We start from the raw sequence: 23,772 nt of genomic DNA, 5'->3' as shown, positions 1-23,772 counted from the left end.
CTCCTTGCAGTCTAAGGGACTCTCAAGAGTCTTCTCCAACACCACAGTTCAAAAGCATCAACTCTTCGGCGCTCAGCCTTCTTCACAGTTCAACTCTCACATCCATACATGACCACAGGAAAAACCATAGCCTTGACTAGATGAACCTTTGTTGGCAAAGTAATGTCTCTGCTTTTGAATATGCTATCTAGGGTCATAACTTTCCTTCCAAGGAGTAAGTGTCTTTTAATTTCATGGCTGCAGTCACCATCTGTAGTGATTTTGGAGCCCAGAAAAATAAAGTCTGACACTGTTTGTGCTGTTTCCCCATCTATTTCCCATGAAGTGGTGGGACTGGATGCCATGATCTTCGTTTTCTGAATGTTGAGCTTTAAGCCAACTTTTTCACTCTCCACTTTCACTTTCATCAAGAGGCTTTTGAGTTCCTCTTCACTTTCTGCCATAAGGGTGGTGTCATCTGCATATCTGAGGTTATTGATATTTCTCCCAGCAATCTTGATTCCAGCTTGTGTTTCTTTATGTTTTATACCTCTTATCAGGAGGCATATAATAACATGTTGTCCTGTGAATGTCCTAATAACGCTAGGCTGGATCACTTGACCAGGGTGGTGTTTTCCAGATAGCACCATTGTAAATCTCATTTTTCCCCATTTCTAATTAATAAGTAATCTGTAGGGGCACCTCTCCTTTAGTTTTGTTTGTTTGTTTTTTTTCTGGTTTTTGCAGCATATTATGTGCAGAAAAGCATGCATATCATTAGTGTGTTGCTCAGTGAAGTTTTACAAACTGAATACATCCATGTAAATAATCAGCCTCTAGCTTGAGATATATAATAACATCAGCACTCTAGAAACTCACCTCATACCTTCTTTCTGGCTCTTCGTAGGTAACTACTATTTGAATTTCTGACATCATAAATTGATTTTTATCTTATTTTATACTGTAACTAAACCTAATCACACAGGATGTCCTTTTCATGACTGGTTTATTTAACTCAAGATTATGTTTGTGAGGCTCATGTGTATCATTGTATGGTGGCTTAATTTTGCTCATTATTCTTGCTGTTAATATTTTGTTGTATGAATATATAAATGATTTTTATCCATTCTCTTATGGATTTAGGGGTAGTTTACATTGGAGATATTATAAATAGAGATTGTGTAAACACTCTAGTATATTTCTTCTGGTTAAATTTTCATTTATGTTGGAAATGTTCCAACAGAATAGAATAGCTAGGTGACAAAATATGCCCAAGTTCAGTTTTCAGAGTTACTGTGTTAATTTACCTGCCCACACAAGTGGTTAAGTGTTCTAGTTACTCCTTATCCTTGCCAATACCTAATATTATTACTTGCTTACATTTTAGGCATTCTGGGGAGGGTATAGTGGGATCTTACCTCACTTTTAAAGCTCTCTAACTGAATCTATTTAAAAACATTTCAAAATAGTCAACACTAAATTATATTTGCTGAAATCTGTTACTTATTTTTTTTTGCTTGCCACTAATTTTTGCATCCAGCTACTATGCTATATTGGTTCAATTTCCTGCTTGATGACAAATACTAGAAATTCTTTCCATGAGAAGACAGTGTAATCTTTCTGGCTCCATTTATCTAATTATTTTATTCCACTTTGATCTGAGTGATAGTTTAGTTGTGTATGGAGTTTGGGGATGAATATTATTGTCTCAGCCCTAGGAAGACTCTTTCCCATTGTCTCTTGCCAATACTCGTTGTTGATGAGAAGTCTGCCATCAGTTTGTTTCTTTACAGGCATATATCTTTTCTCTCTGGTGGATTTTTAAGATTTTCTCTTTTTTTGGCATTGATCATCAAAAGGTTACATTATTACTTTAAAAAAAAATGTATTTATTTTTTAATTGAAGGATAATTGCTTTACAGAATTTTGTTGTTACATTATTACTGTTTGACATTTTACTACAATGTACCTGTATGTGAATTTACTTACATTTTTTCTACTGGAAACTTGATTAAATTCTTCAATTTGGAGCTATGTTTCTTATATACAAGAATATTCACATTCATTATTTGAATATTTCTTCTCCTCTATTCTCTGTCAGTATTCTGAGACCGTCTCATTCTTTTTCTTCCATATGTCTTAAATTCTCTTTCATATTTTTTCATTTATTTATCCCTCTGTGCTGGATTCTGTGTGATCCGAGAGAATCTTCTCTCTTCCAATTCACTTATCTCTCTCTGTTAATCTAATGTTAAATTTGTTCTTTTAAGCTTTTAAAAATTTTAATTACTATATTTTTTCTTTCTAGAATTTCTGTTAGGTGATTTTTCAGATCTTCTTATTCTTTTTCATACCACCTTGCCTTTGTTTTATGTTTTCCTTCCTTTCCTTTTTGAACATTATAAATAATTTGAAGTCCTTTTAAAATTACTTCATTATCTCCTTTCCCAGAATGCTATGCAAATCCTCCATTTGTTTGCCAATTCACTCTTTATTCAGCGTAGTCATCATGTTATAATCTCTTCTTTCTTGCAGTTTATCTCTGTGGTAGTCCCATTTGCATTAGTCTTTGATGGATTTTTAATGTTAATTTCCCAGCTTGGGGATATAGGGCTTTGTGTATCACACATAGTCAGACCTCTATCCATGAACAGAGCAAGCTTAGGTTTTCAATTTCTTGTGTCTGATTATATTTCAACATACAACTGTGGATAGAAACTTCCTCCTAGTTATTCCAGAAATTTCTTGTTTCTGTTTCATTTGTGAAACAGACTTTCCTGACCCCTAGCTTTACACATGAAGGTTCAATTCTAACTCTGCTCCCAGAGTCCTATGGTCTAGTTTATCTTCTGCAAGTAATCCAAGTCTTCAGCCATTTATTGATAACTTGTTCCTAATTTCTATTGAGCTTTTTGGGATCAGCTTCAGCTCAGCACTTTCACTTTGAGTTATACTGCACACCTGACATCTGAAAATTTCCTCTTTCTTTTTTTAGTTCCAATTTGGACTATATATTCAAGGTTTTTTAAAATGGGATGGGGGGATTGTTGTAACCCAACATTTCAACATCTTCACAGCCGCTTGGGAGAGTTCCTGCATGATATGTCTTCTTTAAATGTGCAAAGTCCTGGGTCATTGTCCTTTGTTTTCACTTCTGGTTACTTCTTTACCCAAAAGTCTGCTAAGGGAGTTGATTCTAAGGTGGAATAAGTTTCTTCTTATTTGATAATGCCCATTTTTACTACTTCAATCTTTTTTTTTTTTTAATGAAGATAAATATTAAAAAAAAAAAAAAAAAAAACCTTGAAGTTTGACAGTGTCACTGTCTGACAAAGAATATCAAGGATATAGTTTCTACCACTATGTCATAATATTTGAAATTCTACCATTAGGAATTACTTTTATATAGTTACTATTTTAATGACTCCTAAAAATCAGTATGTTACATTCAGTGATTAAGACCTCAAGAAATCACTTCCTTTTTGTCATTATCTGATTTCCTAATAACAACTATCTGAAAAAACCCATGCATACGAGTGTTGATTTTGATGGTAGTAAAGTTATGTGAGAAAACTCAGACCCTATAAAGATGTCACATGCAATGTTTGCTAATTTTATAATTGGAGTTGTATTAATATATGTAACAGTTCAGTTCAGTTCAGTTGCTCAGTCATGTCCGACTCTTTGCGACCCCATGAATTGCAGCACACCAGGCCTCCCTGTCCATCACCATCTCCCGGAGTTCACTCAGACTCACATCCATCGAGTCGGTGATGCCATCCAGCCATCTCATCCTCTGTCGTCCCCTTCTCCTCTTGCCCCCAATCCCTCCCAGCGTCAGAGTCTTTTCCAAAAGTCAACTCTTCGCATGAGGTAGCCAAAGTACTGGAGTTTCAGCTTTAGCATCATTCCTTCCAAAGAATACCCAGGACTGATCTCCTTCAGAATGGACTGGTTGGATCTCCTTGCAGTCCAAGGGACTGTCAGTAGTCTTCTCCAACACCACAGTTCAAAAGCATCAATTCTTCAGCGCTCAGCTTTCTTCACAGTCCAACTCTCACATCCATACATGACCACAGGAAAAACCATAGCCTTGACTAGACGAACCTTTGTTGGCAAAGTAATGTCTCTGCTTTTGAATACGCTATCTAGGTCGGTCATAACTTTCCTTCCAAGGAGTAAGCGTCTTTTAATTTCATGGCTGCAGTCACCATCTGCAGTGATTTTGGAGCCCAGAAAAATAAAGTCTGACACTGTTTCCACTGTTTCCCCATCTATATATGTATACGTAGGCATATATGTGTGAATACATACACATACAGTATTCTAAAGCATGATTCATTTTTATAATTACAGATTTGATTTTAAATTCATTTCTTTTTTTTTTTACTACAGTTAGTGCTAAATGCTTATGAACTTTAAAAAATACAGTATTAATTTTTGACAGCATAAATACAAAAACTTTGAGACAGAAGAAATAATTGAGGTTTTAGGGGAAAAACATTCATTTTGCTATTAGGATTTATTTTCCAAACTGTCAAATTAGATTTAGAAAACCTCTAGCCCTTTTACAAAAAAGAAAAAAAAAAACACGCATGTCAGCTTGTACAAATTTAGACGTGACATCCCTCAGAATTAATTGTAAACAACTCAGCAGCCCTGGAGGTTTTGCCTTTGAGCCAGGCTTGCTAGGTGAGTTTACTAAAAACAGTGGATTAACAGATACTCAATTATGATTTCTGTGGGTTGCCAAACTACATTCTTAAACTATCATTTAGCATTCTATATTTAGATAACTTAAAATTTTTACTTTTCCATAAAGAATAATTTTTTTTAAGTTCATTTGTGGATTATAAAGTCATAGGAGTAGGGGGAAGCAGTGTCCGTTTCCTTTGCCTCCCAAACCCTCTGACCCTACGAATTTGAGCTTGGTGATATGGGCTGAATTGTCTCTCCCCACCAGAAGTTCATATGTTGATGTCTTAACCCTCAATATGTAGCCTTTTATATTTGGAGATAAGGTCTTTAAAGAGGTAATGAAGGTAAAATGAGATCTTTAGTGTGGCCCCTAACTCTGTGTGACTGACGTCCTCAGAACAACGTGCGCTCGTAAAAAAGAAGAGCCATGAAGACGCAGCAAGAAGATAGCTGTCTTCGAGCCTGGAAGATCTCAAGAGAAAGCAACCCTGCCAACACCTTGATTTGGGACTTTTAGCCTCCAGAAGTATGAGAAAATACCTTTCTGTTATCTAAGCCACCCAGTCCGAAGTATTTTGTTATGGCAACCTTAGCAAACTAATACCAGAGTAATAATTCCTTTTCTTCAGTCTCCACAGTAATTAGTGGAAATCCCTGCCAGAGTTCAGTTTCATTGCTAGTCTTTGAGGCCTGGGAAGGACAAGAATGTATCCATTGACAAAAAATTAACAAGACAAAACACAACAGCACACTAGAGGAAACCTTTGTTTTCTAGAGGCTGAAAAGGCAACTGAATATTTCTTGAATGTGAGCATTTTGCTGTTTTTATTTCTTTGCTATATAGAATGTAAAAAAAAAAAAAAAAACAGTCTGAGAGATAAATTTGATATAAATAAAAGGTAGATAAGAAATAGGAATTCACATTTTTTTTGGTTCCACTTCAGATTTTTTTCCCAGGGAAATGGATAATTTGTTGCAAAAATGTACACTTTTTTCCCTTCCTGCCTGGTAAAACCACCAGGATGTTTTCTCACTTGCCAGAGATCCTTGTCGATGTCTATTCTGCCATCAGTATACAGTTGCGGGGGTTACGGCTGGGGAAACCAGACTGCAACTATATTCAAGAGTATGTAATGCCGCTATAGAAATCAGTGGAGCCTGGCAGGCCCCAGTCCACGGGGTCACAAAGACTCAGACGCGACTTAGCAATTGAACAAGGACAACAGCAACAACATAGAAATCAACAAAGACACAAAGCCCTGATTCTGGAGCTTATTTATCTGAGAAGTAAAATAACCTTTAAAAAAACTAAAAATAAAAACCCAGTAAAACAGTGTATTTCTTCATTAATCTAATTTTTATTGCAGATATTTTAAGAAATTGGACAATTTTTACTTTGATAATTTTAAAAATACATTTTCATGGTGTTTGCTATTCTTCACCTAGCTCCTCCTCCAGCAATTTCTTTTGTTCCTTCCTATGTCTTCTTTTTGGTTTCCAGCAACGATGTTAAAAATAAATAAACGCTTTAGAATTTGTAGTGCTGTCACACATATTTGAAGAACAAAGGTGGGAGGTAGTTTGCGTTTTCTTCTTTGTAGACTCCAGAAAATGTTTATGAAGTTAGCTACCATAAAACAATTCTGAAAAAAAAAACCAAAAAAAACAAACAAAAAAAACCATGTGCAGGAGAATCTAAATTTCCCATTTTATTCGCTTGATTTGCACTTGAGACTTTTCCAACCCACCCTTCTCTCACTTTTCACTTCAGATCTGCAGTTTCAACTTACTTCTAACCAAGTGTACTTATCATGCCCCCTAGGCAAATCAAAGGCAGTGTATTCAAAATGAAATTGATTCTCTTTCCCCCACCTATTCTTCATTAGCTTCATCCCTCTGGGAATGTCACTCACCTTCCACTCCATCCTCAAGCTTTTGCATCTGATAGGGTTCTCCCCGTTCCCTCTGCATGTCGCCAGTTCTCACAGTCGACCTTCCTTTTTCCTTTCCTGTTGTTTCCATCCACAGAAACGTCTCCATCACCTTTGACCCAGGTTCCTGCAGTACGTATCCTGGGTCCATCCTCTCCAGTTCATTTTCTACATTGCCCTCAGTTTGACATTTCTAAAATACCAACTTGATTATATCTACAACCATTCAGTGGCTGCCATCTGCTCTTAGCCATACTTACCTTGTTAGACTTATTTCTGGACATCTTTCTATTCCAAAATATGCCTGTGCTCATTTTTTAATAAATGAACGTTATTTCCCTTTGCTTGATAGTCTCGCTCACCTGTACTCTTATGCGTATTTTGGGTCTCAATTTATATGTCATTTCTTCTAGGAAAACCCCTCACCTTCTCCCAGCCTCAGTTAAGGACTCTTGTCAGGTATTGTCATGAAGAGGTGTATTTACCCCTACCTTAGGGGTCATGCTGCTTTGCAAATGCCTTTTAACTTGATTCAGTCATCCACCAGTCTGAGAGTGCCAGAGGACAGAGGCAATCTTTATGCTATTCACTCTTCTGTGAACACAGAGCCTGGCACATAACTGATGATGAATACGTATTTATTAAATGAACAGATAAAAAGTAATGAGAAAACAAAATTCACACTATTTCTGACGGACCCCTTGTTTTGTCTTTTTGTTTGTTAGAAGTGTAACAGATTACTCAAATGTGCTTGAAAAATCCAGAGGTTATCTTATGCGAAGTGAAAGTGTTAATCACTCAGTTCTGTCCAACTCTTTGTGACCCCATGGACTGGGGCCTTCCAGGCTCCTCTGTCCAAGGAATTCTCCAGGTAAGAATACTAGAGTGGGTTGCCATTCCCTTTTTCAGGGGATCTTCCCAACCTAGGGATTGAACCCTGGTCTCCCACATTGAACCCTGAGCCATCAGGGAAGCAAAGGAACATTTATCTTATTTCCTTATGAGAATTAAGGTATTCCCATAAGGAGTCTTCTTCCTTATTATTCCTTATTCCTCATGCAAGTCTCAAGGACAGTGTGGTGACAGGGAAGAAAGTTTAATGGTTCTGATTCCAAACGGATCACAACATTGACTCTTTTGTCCATTCCTGTTACTTAATAAAAGAACAAACAAGTAAGCACCACGACGCACTGCTCTTCTCAAGTGTAATGTATTCTTCCCAATGGTTTCTAATTATTCAAAAGAAGTCTAGCTTTTTCCCCCAGAGTACATGCATCAAAAGTGAAGAATAAATTTCCTTAAAACATTAGATAGAGATTTTTAAAATAACGAATCAGACCTGCAAATTGTTAGCAAATAACGGGTGGGAAATCCTTGAGCTTGGTCAAAGATTTTACACAGGGAGAGTCCAGGTATATGTATGCCTCTTGTTTTTCTTTTACAGAAACTATTAGGACTACTCCAAAGGAGTAGGAAGTTACTGACAGATTAGATCAAGTTGGAGGAAAGAGCTCCTTTATTGTTTTGACATTTATATGTTGGTCCAGTATTTCAATAAAGTCCTTGTACATTGCACAGCTGTGTCCGATGCAGGAGAAGTTGCCAGTGTTAATGACAGCAGCACAAAGAGTTCTTCTGCTGACCGTGCCTAATACTTTTATACTGATTAAATATTTAAGAAACAAAAGGTTCCGTATTTAAAGACAATAAACCATGCCAATGTAAATCAAAGTTTGAAAATGTCAGACAGCTCTAAGACTTTGGGCTAATCATTCACCATGAGAATGATAAAAATTTTCTAAACTGAAACTGAGTTTTTCTATGCTGCCATCAAGCATATCTAAAGTGGGGGAGACTTTCAGGGCAACATTCTTCTTTTTTAGGATTTATTCCCAAAGGACACAGTGAATGTTATATCCCACCCCCCCTCCAAAAGTAGGTGTTAGAAGAAAGTGCTCAAAACTGCCTTTGAAGTTTACTACCAAGATTCAGAGTCGTGACAGACCAAATGGGTATTTGGTGCCTGCGGAAAAACCTGTACTCCTTTTACTCTTCCTAGAAGGAATGAAAACACAATTCAAGTGTTCTAGAAAGGGCTCTGCATTCTGGGAATTTTCAGGGCTTAATTTGTAAAGCCTGCCCAGTCCTCCTCATATTTTGCTTCTTCCACCGCCAATGCCTTGGAACACAGGCCTCGGAGAGCCAACCTAAGCGGCGTAATTCATCCACTTCACTGATGTGTTACTCAGCATTTCTGTTTTCTCTTGATCTATCATATTTTAAAAATAAGTATAAATGTTTTAATAGTTGACTTCAAATTATCTGTAGAAAGGTAAAAAAAACATGATTCTTTTTAAAAAAAATATTAAAATTATCACCACGATGTCATCAGGACACTTGGAGGTAGAAAAACCTGAGATGTGGTCTTTATTCTTGTTTTCTAGTAAAACATACTTAGTTCTAAGTGCATTACAAAATTTATTTCAAGATCATGATGGGTCAAAACTCAGCAAGGAGAAGAATGACTAGGTTCAAACCACAGAAGAATTGGAGACAATTGTTTTTTGAAGACACAAATTCCAGATTTTCTTAAAGCCAAATTTTGGCTAAAGTCTTAAAGTACTCTTAAAAGGTAAACAGAGAGTGCATTTTATCTGTGGTTCAGAAACACACAGACTGGACATGGGACAGCCAAAAGGAGATAAGAATTTGTCACTTGTTTAGTTTAATTTATGCTAAAATTGTTTCTTTGGCGAGTCAGCTGTGCCCCAGTAAAAAATAAAAGGCTCATGTTTATATCTCTCTGACTTTAATACATTTCAGAGTATGTTGTGATTTAAAGCACTGGTTCTTACATTTTTCTTTTAATCATAAACCATTTTAGTGAAGGAAGATGGAGAAAGCCAAAATCTCTAGTCAATCTACTTATTTATTTCTCCTTTTCAATTAAAAAGAACTCAGTGATAACAAAGAAGGAAAAAAGAAACAATTTGTAGTCTGAGCTTATATACATGTGCTCTAAACAGTGCCCTCTAAACCAAAAAATAATACATGTATTTTTATCACACTTGTCTTGATAGTGTGTTGTAACTCACTTAGTCTGCACAAAGTCAATTAGCACACTTACCAACAGGGTGCATGTAAGTAGCCATTTCATGGAGGTGGATTGAGACGGTGACGTGTGGGTCGTATATATTTTCTCTAGCATTAGTGACTTGGGTGATTCCTATTTAAACTTCAATATGTGCATATTCTAATAAGTAGTTCTTTGAAAGATATAAGCTAATAATGCAAATATTCACTAACAATAACCAAGTAAGCTTTAACCAAATGATCCTCAGGAACCAGAAAATCCTCAATAAATGAAAAGTATGAAGATAAACTGACATTAATTTGTAATTACAAAGCGAAGATAAGTCACAAGGTTGATGAAGCCCTGAGAACACAGCACACTGGTTGTTTACAGGCATTCCAGCAGCTCTCCAGCATTGCAGACATTGTCACAGACTGAATACTTATAAAACACCTTCTTCCTGAAATTCTAGCATGTGCCAAGTTTAGTTTATGAACCTCAAATACTGGTCATGAGTACTAACTTATCTTCTATTTAACTATCAGAAAAATCTTTAGTTTTTCATAAAAGTGAAAGTGTGTGTGAAACTGTATATCTTTGGCAATAAATAGAAGAAAGGGCTTGTACTTTTGGATTGGTTGAAGGCCTTCAGGAGGCCTTCAAAAGAACCAGGGACTGTGGGCTATTCCTTTAGAAACCTAGGTATACCAAACCTAGAAGAGCTGTGGCCTCCTGAGCTGTAACTTGAAAGGCTGGTGAACCACTGAGAGCCAGAAGTGTGCCTGATGGGGTATATCTGGCCATGCTTCAAGGACTGGGGTGCTGCTGAGACATTTCAGCTGCTTATGGGCTTTGAACCAGATGGCCTCCAAGGGTCCTGCTGACATTGGGAGTCACTATTTATGGCAGATGAGATGACCACATGTTTCTGCTCAGAGCTTTATTTGCTATACAGTTTATTTCAAAGACAGTACTCTTTATGTTCTGGAGAGAGACCACGCATACGACCTGCTGGCTTCTGGGCTACGTCTTAGAACTGTTCCTCTGATGCTATTGTGGATAACTTGTTTTTATACTCGTTTTAAATTGGGAATAAGTCTTAACAGATAAAACAGAAGCAGTACTATTAGCAATCCCTTTCTGAATGACCATGCATTCTTAGTCCTTCACATGGTTCTTCAGGCAAACACTGAATGAATCTTTAGTTTTATAAGAATATCAAAATTTGGTCAAAGAGCGGGACCATTCTACTGTGGTATTCCTGTCTGGATATCCAGATTCTCTTAAAGGTCAGCTCATGGACTTGAAAACTATCCAGTTTTGTCCTCTCCCATTTAAAGCCTTTTAATGAAAACTTGCATTGTTTGTCTTGAAACAAATATGTTTGAGTTCAAAGATTTGGCACCAATGCAGCCTTGTTTATTTTAACATAGGTGGTGGAAAAATAGCTACTTTATAAGAAGCTGTGTGACTTCCTGAACGTTCTCTTTTCCAAGACAGAGTGGCCCTGACTGGAGGACAACATCTCCCGCGGGGCAGGAGGAGAGAAGGTGGGTGAGTTATGCGGTGATCCTGCTTTCTATAGAGCACTCAGGGCTCCCGTCTCCATGAATCACAATTGATTTTTTAACACAGACAGATTTCATCTTGATCGATCTTAGATAGTGTTGAAATGAATGCTCTCTAAAATCTAGGCAACTGTATCTTTGTCCTTGCGTCTGTGAAATTCCATGAGAAAAGTGTTCAGAAAGAACTTCATTCAGTGAAAGATGTGGACAGTTTTGGAAATGCTCAAACAAAACCTGTTGAATTTCTATGAACCCCCAGTGAGGAAAACATTAAGAACAGGGGTTTTGAAAGAAACATTTTCCACATTATTTCACAGTTCCGGCTTCCTTTCTGAAAGTTACTTGTTTGCTCTCATAAATAATACTTTTTCCAGCTGGCACACTTAAACAGGATCCATTGAAATAAATTTCATGGGACATTGAGCAATTCCAGTCCTTTTCTCAATCAAAACTAAAGGTTATATTATTTGTTCTGTCCTTCCCTTTTGAGTGCCTAGGAAAGAAGCTGTTGATATTATTGTTAATGTTTCAAAGAAACCTACAGCTGCTAAGTTTTTTTCTTAGGTGAAGCACAGCTTTCCACCTTGGTCACGTCCCTGAAGATAGGCTCTTTTAGGTGTTAGAATTTCTCAAAGAGCAAGAGATGGTAACGGACATCTCAATTCTTCTGTTGGCTCTCATTCCTCTCCTGAATATGTTCATGGTTAGGAATGTTGCTGTTGGCTGGAAGTGCATGCTGATGTGACCACCTCGTTGGTCTGGTGTGCCAGGTGGCATGAGGACTGAGCATTTTGGAAATGCCCATGATTTCCATCAGCATAGAAAAAATTGACTAGTTGGCAATTAGAGCAGATCAATAATGATTCTTTTGTGTGGGCATAGATGGAACAGAAAGCCTTTCACCAATTTTAATAAAAACTCTGAAACATGATTATAAAGGAGCATTGGGGGAAATCCTATGACCTCTTTGGAACATATAAGAAGGACTCTCAGGGTGACCCTAGAGGTCAGAGACAAATGGCACCTTGGGGATGGCTCTTTCCAAAGAGAGTATCGTGTTCTCACTGGCTGCTTTAGAAGTAAGGCAGAGACCTCAACAAGACTTGAGAATAGAATTTATTGGCCAGTATGGGGAAAAGTTGGCCTTTAACCCATATGATGGAGGGAGGCTGGTTCACTAGTAAAATAATCTTCAGGGTGGGGAACTGAACTGGGAAAATAAGTAGAGAGAGGAGCAGAACATATTTAACATTTAAGAACATATTAAAATGTGAATTCTAACAAGGAGGCATATGGAGGCTTCTGGACTCTTCCAAGGGCGTATGGGTCAAACTTGTGCTCAGTAATAAAAAGCAAGGGCCTCTTTCTGACAGAGGTAGGCCTGGCAGATGGTAGGGGAAAGAGGTGTGGTTGCAAACAGCCCTAGGCTTTGTCAATATCAGCTGTACCCGCAGATGTGAAAAGACAGGCTTTCCTCATACAAAGTGTGGGAGAAATACCTGTGTGGTGGGATTACCATCTGCACCAGTGCTGTGGTAACAATTCAGAGCACAAGTACAAAAACCACCAAATGCCCTCATAGGCACCGGTAGGGGAGGGGCAGTTCTGCTTGGAATTTTGCAGAGCTGATACGCAAGATATTTCTCTGGGTTTGGGTACTTCGTGAAGAGCATTGAGGGATACTGGTTCCTTTTCTCCCTGGACATCTTGCCTTGAGGCCTGGCACCAAAGATGGTATCTAGGCCGCAACACAGACATAGTCTAACCCTGAAGCCAGGTATCACTCACTGTGCCTCAGGGCCCTGGGCACCTGGTAGAGCATCTAACCCTGTAGCAGCCCCTCGTGCTTGAGGGCCGTCTTGCTGTTTCAGAGCTCTTCATTTGCAGAAATCTGTGCTCTGAAACTAGGCATGTGGGCTTTGCTTTTTCCAGAGCTCTGGTGGAGTGTCCTTCCCCAGACCTTGCCAGAGGCCATTCCCTCGCTCCCTCTCATTTCTGCTTTGATATCATTTTACAGTGAGACCTTTCCCTATCGCTGTGTATAAAATAACCCCCTCTCCTAGGATCCGCCCAATCCCCTTACTCCACTTCTGTCGTAAGCCATTTTGCACCATATGACATTTTAAACACTTACTAGTTTTTTTTTTTTTTTTTTGCCTTTATCACTCCACTACAATGTAAGTTCCATGAAGGGATTTAGTCTGTTTTGTTGACTGCTATTTCTTACCATAAGCATCCATTTGAATACATGGGAAATAAATGAGTGAGGTCTTAAGCAGAACTTTTAACTCTGATTTCTCTCTGTTTCCTCAGACTCATAGGCAGTTTGGGCATCAAGGGAATGACAGATGGGAAAAGTTTTTTTTTCTTTTTCTTTGCAGGTGATGTAACCTGAATAGGGCCAGGGTATAAAAGTTAAACAGTGTACCCAAGGAACAAAGTGAAAGACTTTTCACTCTGAGAAGGAAACAAGCAGTTTGCAGTGTTTCTTAATTAGGTGACATTAGGTGGTAAGTGAGGGGTCCTACCATGCTTTCAGTATTGTCCTTGGAGTGGCACTGGCGATTTTCTTATCCTTAGTGGAAAAGCATCAGAACAAGTGATTCAAATGTGGTTTAGAAAATGCCAGAGTCCAAGAGGGATTGACTTGTCTCTAGATTTCAATTTATTTAAATCTTCCCTTAACTATCCCTTGATTTACATTTTTGAAACCAAGATAGCCAGTAGAGCTGGGGAAATATGTATAGTTGTTTCAAAATTAAGTTTTATATAGTATGATTCATAATTGACTGAATTTTGTGCTAGCCCACCTGCTCTGTGGTTTCTGGGTACCATTTTGCATGTGAAATCTCTTATGGCAGTTATACTTATGCTGCCATGGAGGAAATAGCCATTAGGAAAGCTTCTTTAAACACCAGAGGGCTTAAGGACTATATAAGAGATACCTAATCTTTCTAGTTGCCTTCTTGTCTATCACTCTGAATTACAGATGCCAGATACGGTAGGTTCTGAAGTAGGCTTTATGACTTCCTACAGGATACATGGATAAAATTTTAGCTCCAACATTGGTAAAATGGAGATAAACCCATAAAGTCCATGAAACCTGGTTGCCCAATCCCACATTAAAGATCCTTATGGAGTTTAGAAGAGGTGTGTGGAAGCCTTAGAAAGATGAGTTCTCTAACCTCCTGTAGAATTGGATCAAGAAAAGGGGCTAAGAAGATTTTTGGATTTCTTAAGAGGCTGGTCCTTAGAGGAGTCTCTCTACTAGCCTCAGGTTGCCCTACAGAAGTTCCAGCACCTTCTACTGTTAGCATTGTGGCCTTGTCAGTGGCATTCTGGAGCCAGCTCACATAGGCTTGAGAGAGCAAGTTGTTAAATTTCAGCATAAAAGGGCCAAGGTAGGTGGGAGTACTTATTTAAAACACTGAAATAGGCAAACACTATAAATTGGGGTTCTCCCCCTCTCCCAAGAGCTGTTAGGTAAACATTCACCAGTACACCACTAGCCTTTAGTCATCACTTAATGTTCGTGTGAGCACTTTGCCTGCTTGGACTTTGTGTGTGTATAGACATATGTAATATACCTGTATTATAGGGAAGAGAGGATAAAAGGATGTTTGAAAAAATTTCAGCCATATGGTGACCAGAGGGCATGAGAAGTATGATATGAAAGATAATGAGACATTTTAATGTTAAATATATTTAGATTAAAATAATTCTTGTTGAAAAATTCACTAGTTTAAGAGTGTATCATTAAAAAATTATAAAGATGCCTATGATTTATTGATAACAGGAGAAAGATGATACATATAATTGGAAAGTGATACATATAAAAGATCATATTTTTGTAAAAACAAAATCATCCCAACTCTAAGCAGTGTACATGTGTACATGTGTTTTTCTATGTTATGGGCTATAGCAATTAAGTGCTATTGACATAAGTAGTGAAAAGGTAGGGAAAAAAAGAGGGAAATTTTAAAATTCATATACTTTTGTTTTATTGACCTTTGGCCAAGTATTTGTTGATTACATTTTGGAGTTACAGAGTAAGGACCAAGCAAAATGACTTTGAAAGAATGGCATATTTAAAAATGTAACATAAATGAAATGTCATAAATGTACATGAAAATTTTTGAGGTAAATAATCTTCATTCAGTTCCACACACAACATTTGCAGCATTAGATACTCAAAATAGGGAAAAAATTAAAATAATGCAAATCAGTTAGTGTATGATTGTACATGAAATGTTGAGGTTAAATGAAAGATACTACAGAGGGTGTGTGTATGCTTGTGTGTGCTTTAAAATACTTTGTGAAAACAAAAAAGGATAAAGCCATCCCGGAAAATGGAGAGCAAGACTGTTTGGACAAATACAGGCACCGTGCAGACAATGGGCTATTCATTTGTGCTGAGAAACTGGAGCCTAAGTGTCTTTCCACCTGTTCCAAGTAAGACACACGGACTCTAACCTTGAACCAGTTCTTGAATCTCCCTACAAATCTTCTAAGGAGAAAGTAAACTTTGTGAGAGGATCTCAGAAGCTACGCTGCAGTGTACACAGCTTGGCAGTAGAGATATGTGAAAAGAAAAGCCATCAGAAGGCCTGGCTCCTGTGCTAACATGCACTGGGGTATTAAACCTTTGCTGAGACGGAAGCTCTTTCCAGATCATTATAGACGTGATCCCTCAGACTCAATAGAAGATAACATATACTATCGTAACACTGACTCCACCACATCAGATAAAGACCATCACCCTACAGCCTCAAATATTTCTCTGGACATAACACACAGATTGTTTACCAGAGAGCCACCTGTATTTGTCTGGTAATCAGACTTTAAAGATAATAAGAGTACAGGGCTAGGAGCCCAAAGCATGGTCTGTTGACATAAGGAGGTGGTAACTATCCAACGCCCAGAGATCTATTATGGATAAGAGAGAAACAGGCACCTCTTGCTCCATAAGAAAATTCCTTTTTAGTTTGTTTCCTAGCAGTCGTCTAGTGTGTGTCCTCCCTGTTGTTCAGTGACTACTTAATTGAGGGATGACAGAGGATCTTTATCTGGGACATGGGCTTTAGCACTCTGGGAAAAGTCACTTTGCAGTTGATGTGAGTAAACGTGTATAAACCCTTTACAAAACTAACAACTCAAGGATCCACTTAAGTAGCTAATAACTGTGCCGGAAAAGCCCAGCACAGCTGAATTCTACTGTGAGTCCCTGATGGCAGGGTTCTAGGAAACTGCTGCCTTTCCTCGAATGCAAGAAAGGAAGGTGCCATGACGGTGTTGTCCATGGGGAGTGTAATTGGAAGAATTGTGAATTCTATGAGTACTTCTGCAGTATTATAGTTTAGGGGTTATGCATGTAACAAATGCTCGGGTATAAAGTTTCTCGAAGTGTGGGTCATAGGCCAGCTGCCTCCAAATTAAAAATATGTTTCCAGACTCCATTCCAGACCTACATTTAGATTATCTGGCAAAAAATTGAGAAATATCCTTGCATCTTTCCTGTCTTCATTGAAATGTAGTTCCTATACTATAATATTAACCCTTTAAAAATGTTGAATTAGTGGTTTTTAGTATATTCACAAAATTGTACAACTCTCACCGCTATCTAATTACAGAAAATGTTCACCAACAGAAAAAGAAGCCTCTTCCCATTAGTACCCATTCTCCATCCGCCACCTACCACTGTTTCAGGCCAATAGCAACCAGTAATCTGCTTTTTTGGGCTCCAAAATAACTGCAGATGGTGATTGCAGCCATGAAATTAAAACACGCTTGCTCCTTGGAAGAAATGCTATGACTAACCTAGACAGCATATTAAAAAATAGAGACATTACTTTGCCAACAAAGGTCCATCTGGTCGAAGCTATGGTTTTTCCAGTAGTCATGTATGGATGTGAGAGTTGGACTATAAAGAAAACTGAGCTCTGAAGAATTGATGTTTTCGAACTGTAGTGTTGGAGAAGACTTTTGAGAGTCCCTGGGACTGCAAGGAGATCCAACCAGTAAATCCTAAAGGAAATCAGTACTGAATGTTCATTGGAAGGACTGATGCTGAAGCTCCAATACTTTGGCCACCTGATGCTAAGAACTGACTCACTGGAAAAGACCCTGATGCTGGGAAAGATTGAAGGCAGGAGGAGAAGGGGACAACAGAGGATGAGATGGTTGTATGGCATCACCAACTCGATGGACATGAGTTTAAGCAAGCTCTGGGAGTTGGTGATGGACAGGGAGGCCTGGCTTGCTGCAGTCCATGTGGTCGCAAAGTCAGACACGACTGAGTGACTGAACTGAATCTACTTTCTGTCTCTATGATTTTGCCTACTCTGAACATTTCATATCAGTGAAATCACACGATATGTGATCATTCATAAATAAAATGATACCTACTAAATTAGTATAAATAACTAACAATATCCAGGAGATGGTGAGGACTGGGAAGCCTGGAGTACTGCAGTCCGTGGGGTCACAAAGAGTCAGACATGACTGAACAACGGAACAACAACAATATCACATTATTGCCTTCATTTGACAAATCAAATCCAGACATAGTAAAGAACAAAATGTAAAGAAACAAATAGCTAGGAGTAAGTCAATCATTATGAACTCTAGTACTCTCCTAGGCTGTTACAGTTAAATTTGCCTTGATTTATTTTTGTCTGAAAACCAGGAGGTTACCTCATGAGGCTCGCCCTGTGAACCAGATTCTGAGTTTGATGGGTGTGGTGGAAATACGCCATTCTCTTTGCCTTCCAAGCATTTTGAGCACTTATCCTAAACTTGGAGATTTCCCTACCTACAAGTCTTTACTTTCTCAAGGTAGGCACCTAAAATTCCCTTCTACCTCCCTTGCATCCTCAAGTGCATGCTTGAGCCCTGCTCTCCACCAGTCAAAATCATCTATGCCAGAACTCAGATCAAAACATTTTTGGGGTACACTCCACTCAGAGCAGAAACACCTTGCACACAGGCAGATGTTCTAGAGGAATCTTCAGGACTAGAATCAGAACTACTAGTTGGGGCAAATAGTGGTGGTGGCAGATGGTTCTTCTGGGACAGTCCTGAGTAATTTGAGCATCATTTACAGCTTAAGTTTCCAAGTGTGGCCCTCTGACCCTCCTAGAGAGTTTGGAAGTCACTCATAAATCTTCATTTAAGTCCTATTCTGCTTAAATTTGTTGGGATGTATTTCTGTTAAACAAGAATACAATTGCTAACACAGGACTCTACCTTAGAGGTCCCACTAATGCTGAACTGTCAGTAGAAGCTTGCCCCAAATTCACTTGTGAGCTTTAGAGCCCTGGCAAATCTCTCTTTCAGAAAAGCCCTCCTTTTTAGGTTCGACTGGGCAAATGCTCTCTACCATTTAGAGTGTAAGAAGTTTCACTGATGCAATATGAATCTTTTGTGATATTTGACACTAATTATAAAGCATTTATTTACTATGCTGATTTCTAAGGTACTCTCTGTAGAACACTACCTTGGAATCATTATCTCTTTGCCAAGTCCATCAGTCTAATGGTTTAGGTGGTCTTATTAATCAACCTCCCTGCCCTACTACTTTCTTTGACACATATTCATGTACAACAACAGCTTTAAAGTTCAATGTCTAATAGCCTTATCTAATCATCAAGGATGAATGGAAAGTTCTAAGGAAAAATACGAATTTGTGATTTTTGAACTTTGTATGTACATGTTGTACACTTAATGCCTAATCAAGAACATAGTCAACCATTGCTCTCAACAAATTCCTTCTTATACTTTTTGATATAAAGAGACTCCTTAGATGCTAGTGGGCCATCTGAGAGACCTAGGAGAGGATGGTTTCTGTGATGTTGAAGATAAATTCTAGGCAATAAGCTGTGAATATTCTTAAATGTATCATTTATGTTCAATCGGATTCTTTCCCTAACACCCTTCATCCTCAATAGGTTACTGCACATAAGGAAGAGACCAAGTTTTGAGTTTCTTAAATCACTCTGAAATGAAAGGGCTCCAGTGGATGTTTTGACATTTTATCTACTCTATGTTTGGTTTGCTCTAGCATGTGGGCATCCACAGAAAATGTCACAAATCTCAGTTGATACTTTCTAAAATATATTGAAGTTGATGTCTACAATAGCTCCCAAGGCACGCAGTGTATGCATACCCCGTATAGGTCTATGAATATATCTGTGAACCTATAATTTCAGATTGAGAAACACCAGCCTGGAGTCTTACTACTGTGCGTTTTTAAGGCAACACATAGTCATTGCAAAAAGAGGGACCTTGTTAACATAAAGTTTGTCCATGAGGACTGTATAGAATTATATTTTAGGATAGAAAATTTTCCCAAAACATATGATCTTGAAAATAAAAATAAAAACCCATCCATGAAAACTAATCACAGAGTATCCTAAGAAAATTAATTTGGTATATTTAAAGATTACTGAATGCAATCATTTATTCTCAACAATGTTTAAGACAATGCAGATACACAAGACCTGAATGGGGGAGCAGTGAGAGCCTCGAGGCATATAATTTTATTGGTGTGAATTCCCAGAGGAATCACACTTGAAACTGACTAGCAAAAGATCCATTTGCTAGGAAGTCATCTTGAAATTTAAATTCATATCCTGAGATCGATGGCTGAAAGACAAAGTAAACACCGCAGGCAACACACTTTTGGAGAAGTCATGGAACTATCCTTAACGGAGTCTTTCTCTGACTAAACTTGAACTATTCCAATATACTAAAAATTTGCACATTTATGAGCATTTAACATGCTCACGGTTAGGCTGAATTCCACCTCAGTCCTAGGTTTCTATCCAATGTAACTTTCCATTACAGCAATGACTAGCTAAACATTGCAGCCTTTTAAGGGTTACTGTGATACAGCTCCTTAATTACTTTTGCTCCCGCATGAGCTCTGTCTCTGGGGATGGGTATGTTTCAGGCGTGGAAGAGTGTTCAGTGGGGAACATTCCCATGAGCTCAAGCTGGACATAACTTGTTTTTAAGGCTTACTTTAAATATCTGGCAGTATTCTCATTAGCAATTCCATAAAGCAGCATAATGCCTCTTATTCTCATTTCCGCCTAGTCCCTCTTCTGAACTTGCTTTCTGACTGCTTGCATTGTTTTTGCTCCCACCCCCACCCTTGTGCACCAGGCATTCTCCCCTCCTCCAGCAGCAGCCTCCCTGTTTGATCACCAGGCTTCCTCCTCCGGCTCCTCCTCTTAACACTTCCTCCTAGCCAGTTCTTCCGTGAAGACAGTAACAATTGACAATCAAATCTCCCCGCACCCAATAAGCCCAGAGGATGAGAGCCTGGCTTGTTAGGATCAGCACAGGTAGTTGAAGAATGAACAATTAATAAGGATGTCTTGGTTTTGTATTCCTTAACCTCTTCCTGGAATCTTGTGAATGATTTCTATCCTTTCTGTGAGAAGCTCAAGTTCTCCTTAGTCCTGGCCACACAATATTGCCACACATTTTTAATGAAAAAAGTTAAAAAGGTGTGGAGTTATTATTTTAGGCTTTCTTCATTTTTAAGGTGACTCATATCTAAAGCATCTGTCGACTCTCTGACTGGTTACCCTCCTTTGAGAAATCACACCCGTCTAAACAAGTCTGTTTAAACCATTTACGTTGTATGGTTGCTGATTATTATTATAGGTTCTGAGGCTATGACAGTGCCTTTTCATTTATTAAGGCTCAAGAGAACTCCCCCTAACCCTTCTGTCTCCCTAAAGTCTTCCAGTAAAGTTTATGTCAGTTCTCAATAAATAGGACTTAAGAGGAAGAGATTGGGTAACAAATAAGATGATTTATGTTTGAAACACTACCAATGATAAATATCTGCACTTAAGCAGTTACTGAAATTAACATTTAAAATTAGAAACAACTTCCCTTTTCCACGGAGATGGCAATGGCACCCCACTCCAGTGCTCTTGCCTGGAAAATCCCATGGATGGAGGAGCCAGGTGGGCTGCAGTCCATGGGATCGCTAAGAGTCGGACACGACCGAGCAACTTCACTTTCACTTTTCACTTTCATGCACTGGAGAAGGAAATGGCAACCCACTCCAGTGTTCTTGCCTGGAGAATCCCAGGGACGGGGGAGCCTGGTGGGCTGCCGTCTATGGGGTTGCACAGAATCGGACACGACTGAAGTGACTTAGCAGTCCCTTTCCCATTTTGCAAAAGAGGAGATTGACATCTTCAATGATTTCTAGGAAAAGATATGAAAATATATTTGCTTAAAAAGTAAATTCTTGACCATTCTGAGGTTCCCTGGTGGGTTCAACTGAGGGCCGTCTATGGGGTTGCACAGAGTTGGACACGACTGAAGCAACTTAGCAGCAGCAGCAGCAGCAGCATCTATTCTAGAGGGATTCCTGATGGTGTTTGAGAATGCAGAGGCTGAAGCAGAAGTCCAGAAGAACAAAATAGGGACGTGGAAAGGTGTATGCAGCTGACCCTGCAGTGGTTCCAGAAATGTGCATCCAAAAAAGAATTTCAAAGAAACTTTGGCTAAGTCAGCTGCATTTCATTTAGCACTACACAGGGGGCATATGAGTCATCAGACCTCCCAGTTGGGATGTTTGTTTACAGGGTCAAGCAAGAATCAGAATCAGGTAGGATAACTTTCTCCAAGGGGGTCAAGGAGATAAAGGTTAGGAAGGCAAACTTTGAGGGACAGGAATGTGGTCAGAACTGCCTCTTAGCATCAAAGATGATCTTTACCAGTTATAAAACTCCTCAGCAGTAGTTTTCCATTTCCCACAGCATTGACAGCTGCCTAATGCAATCACATATTCTTACTCAGGTGACTCGGAGCAAAAATACCCATGTTATTCCTCTGTGTCTCCTTTGGCAGATGTAGACAGTGTTCTTCATGCTCTCCTCGTGTGCAAAAAGAATAAGTACTTATAACAATAAGCACTTTTTTAGGTTCAACAGGGACATATATTTATTGTGAAGACAGGGAGTAATTAAGAGTCAAACTCAATAAAAGGCAATCAAATACTGAAAACTAGATGCTTTCACACTGTCAGAGAAATGTCCAAGCATTTATTGCAAATGATGATCAAGATAAGGTAGCAACAGTGAAATTAATGTCAAGATTAATGAGGGCTGGCTTTGTCCCAAGCGCTGTCTTCTTTACCTGTATCATCCCTACTGGTCCTCACAATAGCCCTACTGAGGTAGGATCTAGGATTATCCTATTTCACAGATGACCATGATGCAGAATTCTCAGAACATTCTCTTACCAAGGATGCTATTAAAGTTAGCAGTGAACAGAGTTGTAGGGATGTTTGCTGGGTTTGTTGTTGTTTTGTTGTATTAGATAGCTAGCACTTAGGTAAGTGTACTGTGTGCGTGTACTGGTCTAAGAACTTGATAAGTGTTCTCATTTAATGCTCATGACAACCATGTGAACTAAATACACATTATCATCATTTTGAAGTTGTGGAACTTGAGCCTCAGAAAATCAAATAATCTGCTCAAGGTCACCCAGCTCACGAGCCAGGAGAGCAGGCCTCTCACCCCACTGTCTGTCTAGAATGTTCAGAGGGAAAAATGTCTGATACAAGCAGTTGATGTTCAAGCATTTCTTAAACATTTATTCAACTTGCCCAGTTTTCTGGGGCAGGGGTGGATGTGTGGGTGTGTGGGTATTGTGAAGAAGAGATTGAGGCAGGTATAGAGGTCTTTTCCCCCATCTCTTCTTCTTCTCAGACCTTGACAATGACTCTTATACCTTATGATCACTGGTGTGAGAGCTCACATTTCCTCTTATGAATGTTACTGCCTAGTAAACTGGTAGTGATGATAGACTGATCATTGGGGATTAGAAGCTATCTAACATATGACTGGTCAAAATCAATTTCAATGCTAATTCAGCTAAAGTTAACAGCTTAGGTTTTATTTTACTTAATAATTTCATACTTCACATTAACTGCAAAATATATCCTATTTTTCCTCAACTATCAAAGCACACATTTCTACCTAACTTGTTAGATAATCCCTTAAATTTCAAACAAATCCAAACTGGAAACTTCACCATCATGAAGGGCAGTTGCCTCTACTTCAACACTGACACCACCCACTTGCTCTCTCAGGCAAGGAGAGGAAATTAACATTTGCTGATGGAGTGTTGAGCATCTGGAAAGCCTGTCTGTGGTTGAGAGTCCTGGCCTCACTAATGTAAGAACCTAAAAATAAGTAGGGGGTGGGGGTGGTGTGCATTGTCTTGAGAAGGAAAAGAATGTAAACAAACTCAAGGGGAGGAAGCTGGCTCATTCAAAATAAAGAGGATGGGGGTACTGGGGGTTCTTCAGATGACAGGGACCATACTCCATTTCTACCCAAGTTCTTTGGTTAGTAAGAACTCAAATAGGTATGTATGTTAAAAGAGGCTGAATTCTGACTGCTCTATATAGACCAGAAGCCCCCACAAATTTTATGGTAAGGCTTAGCACTGAACAAAAAGGGCCATGGTCCTTGAAGGGCCAATAGTCATG

The 23,772-nt window shown here is 38.7% G+C and overlaps 1 protein-coding gene and 1 long non-coding RNA gene across 2 annotated transcripts in view; one reads left to right on the top strand and one right to left on the bottom strand.

Moving 5' to 3' along the window:
• Window positions 1–6,056: 6,056 nt before the first annotated feature.
• CCDC192 (coiled-coil domain containing 192) overlaps window positions 6,057–23,772 on the bottom strand; it is a 95,193-nt gene continuing 77,477 nt past the window's right edge. The window contains exon 5 of the mRNA XM_027547019.1: window positions 6,057–6,320. Within this exon, the coding sequence (XP_027402820.1) occupies window positions 6,120–6,320 (201 nt within the window). The 3' untranslated portion in view covers window positions 6,057–6,119. The remainder of the gene's footprint in view (window positions 6,321–23,772) is intronic.
• The window catches only part of LOC113895621, a 301,641-nt gene continuing 288,973 nt past the window's right edge, over window positions 11,105–23,772 (top strand). Inside the window, exon 1 of the long non-coding RNA XR_003511890.1 lies at window positions 11,105–11,231. This is a non-coding gene — a long non-coding RNA (uncharacterized LOC113895621). The remainder of the gene's footprint in view (window positions 11,232–23,772) is intronic.

The sequence above is a fragment of the Bos indicus x Bos taurus genome, chromosome 7 (genome assembly GCF_003369695.1).
Source record: "Bos indicus x Bos taurus breed Angus x Brahman F1 hybrid chromosome 7, Bos_hybrid_MaternalHap_v2.0, whole genome shotgun sequence".
In the NCBI taxonomy this organism is placed as follows: Eukaryota; Metazoa; Chordata; class Mammalia; order Artiodactyla; family Bovidae; genus Bos; species Bos indicus x Bos taurus.
The sequence above is the reverse complement of the archived record's forward strand: the minus strand, read 5'-3'. Positions and strand labels throughout refer to the sequence as shown.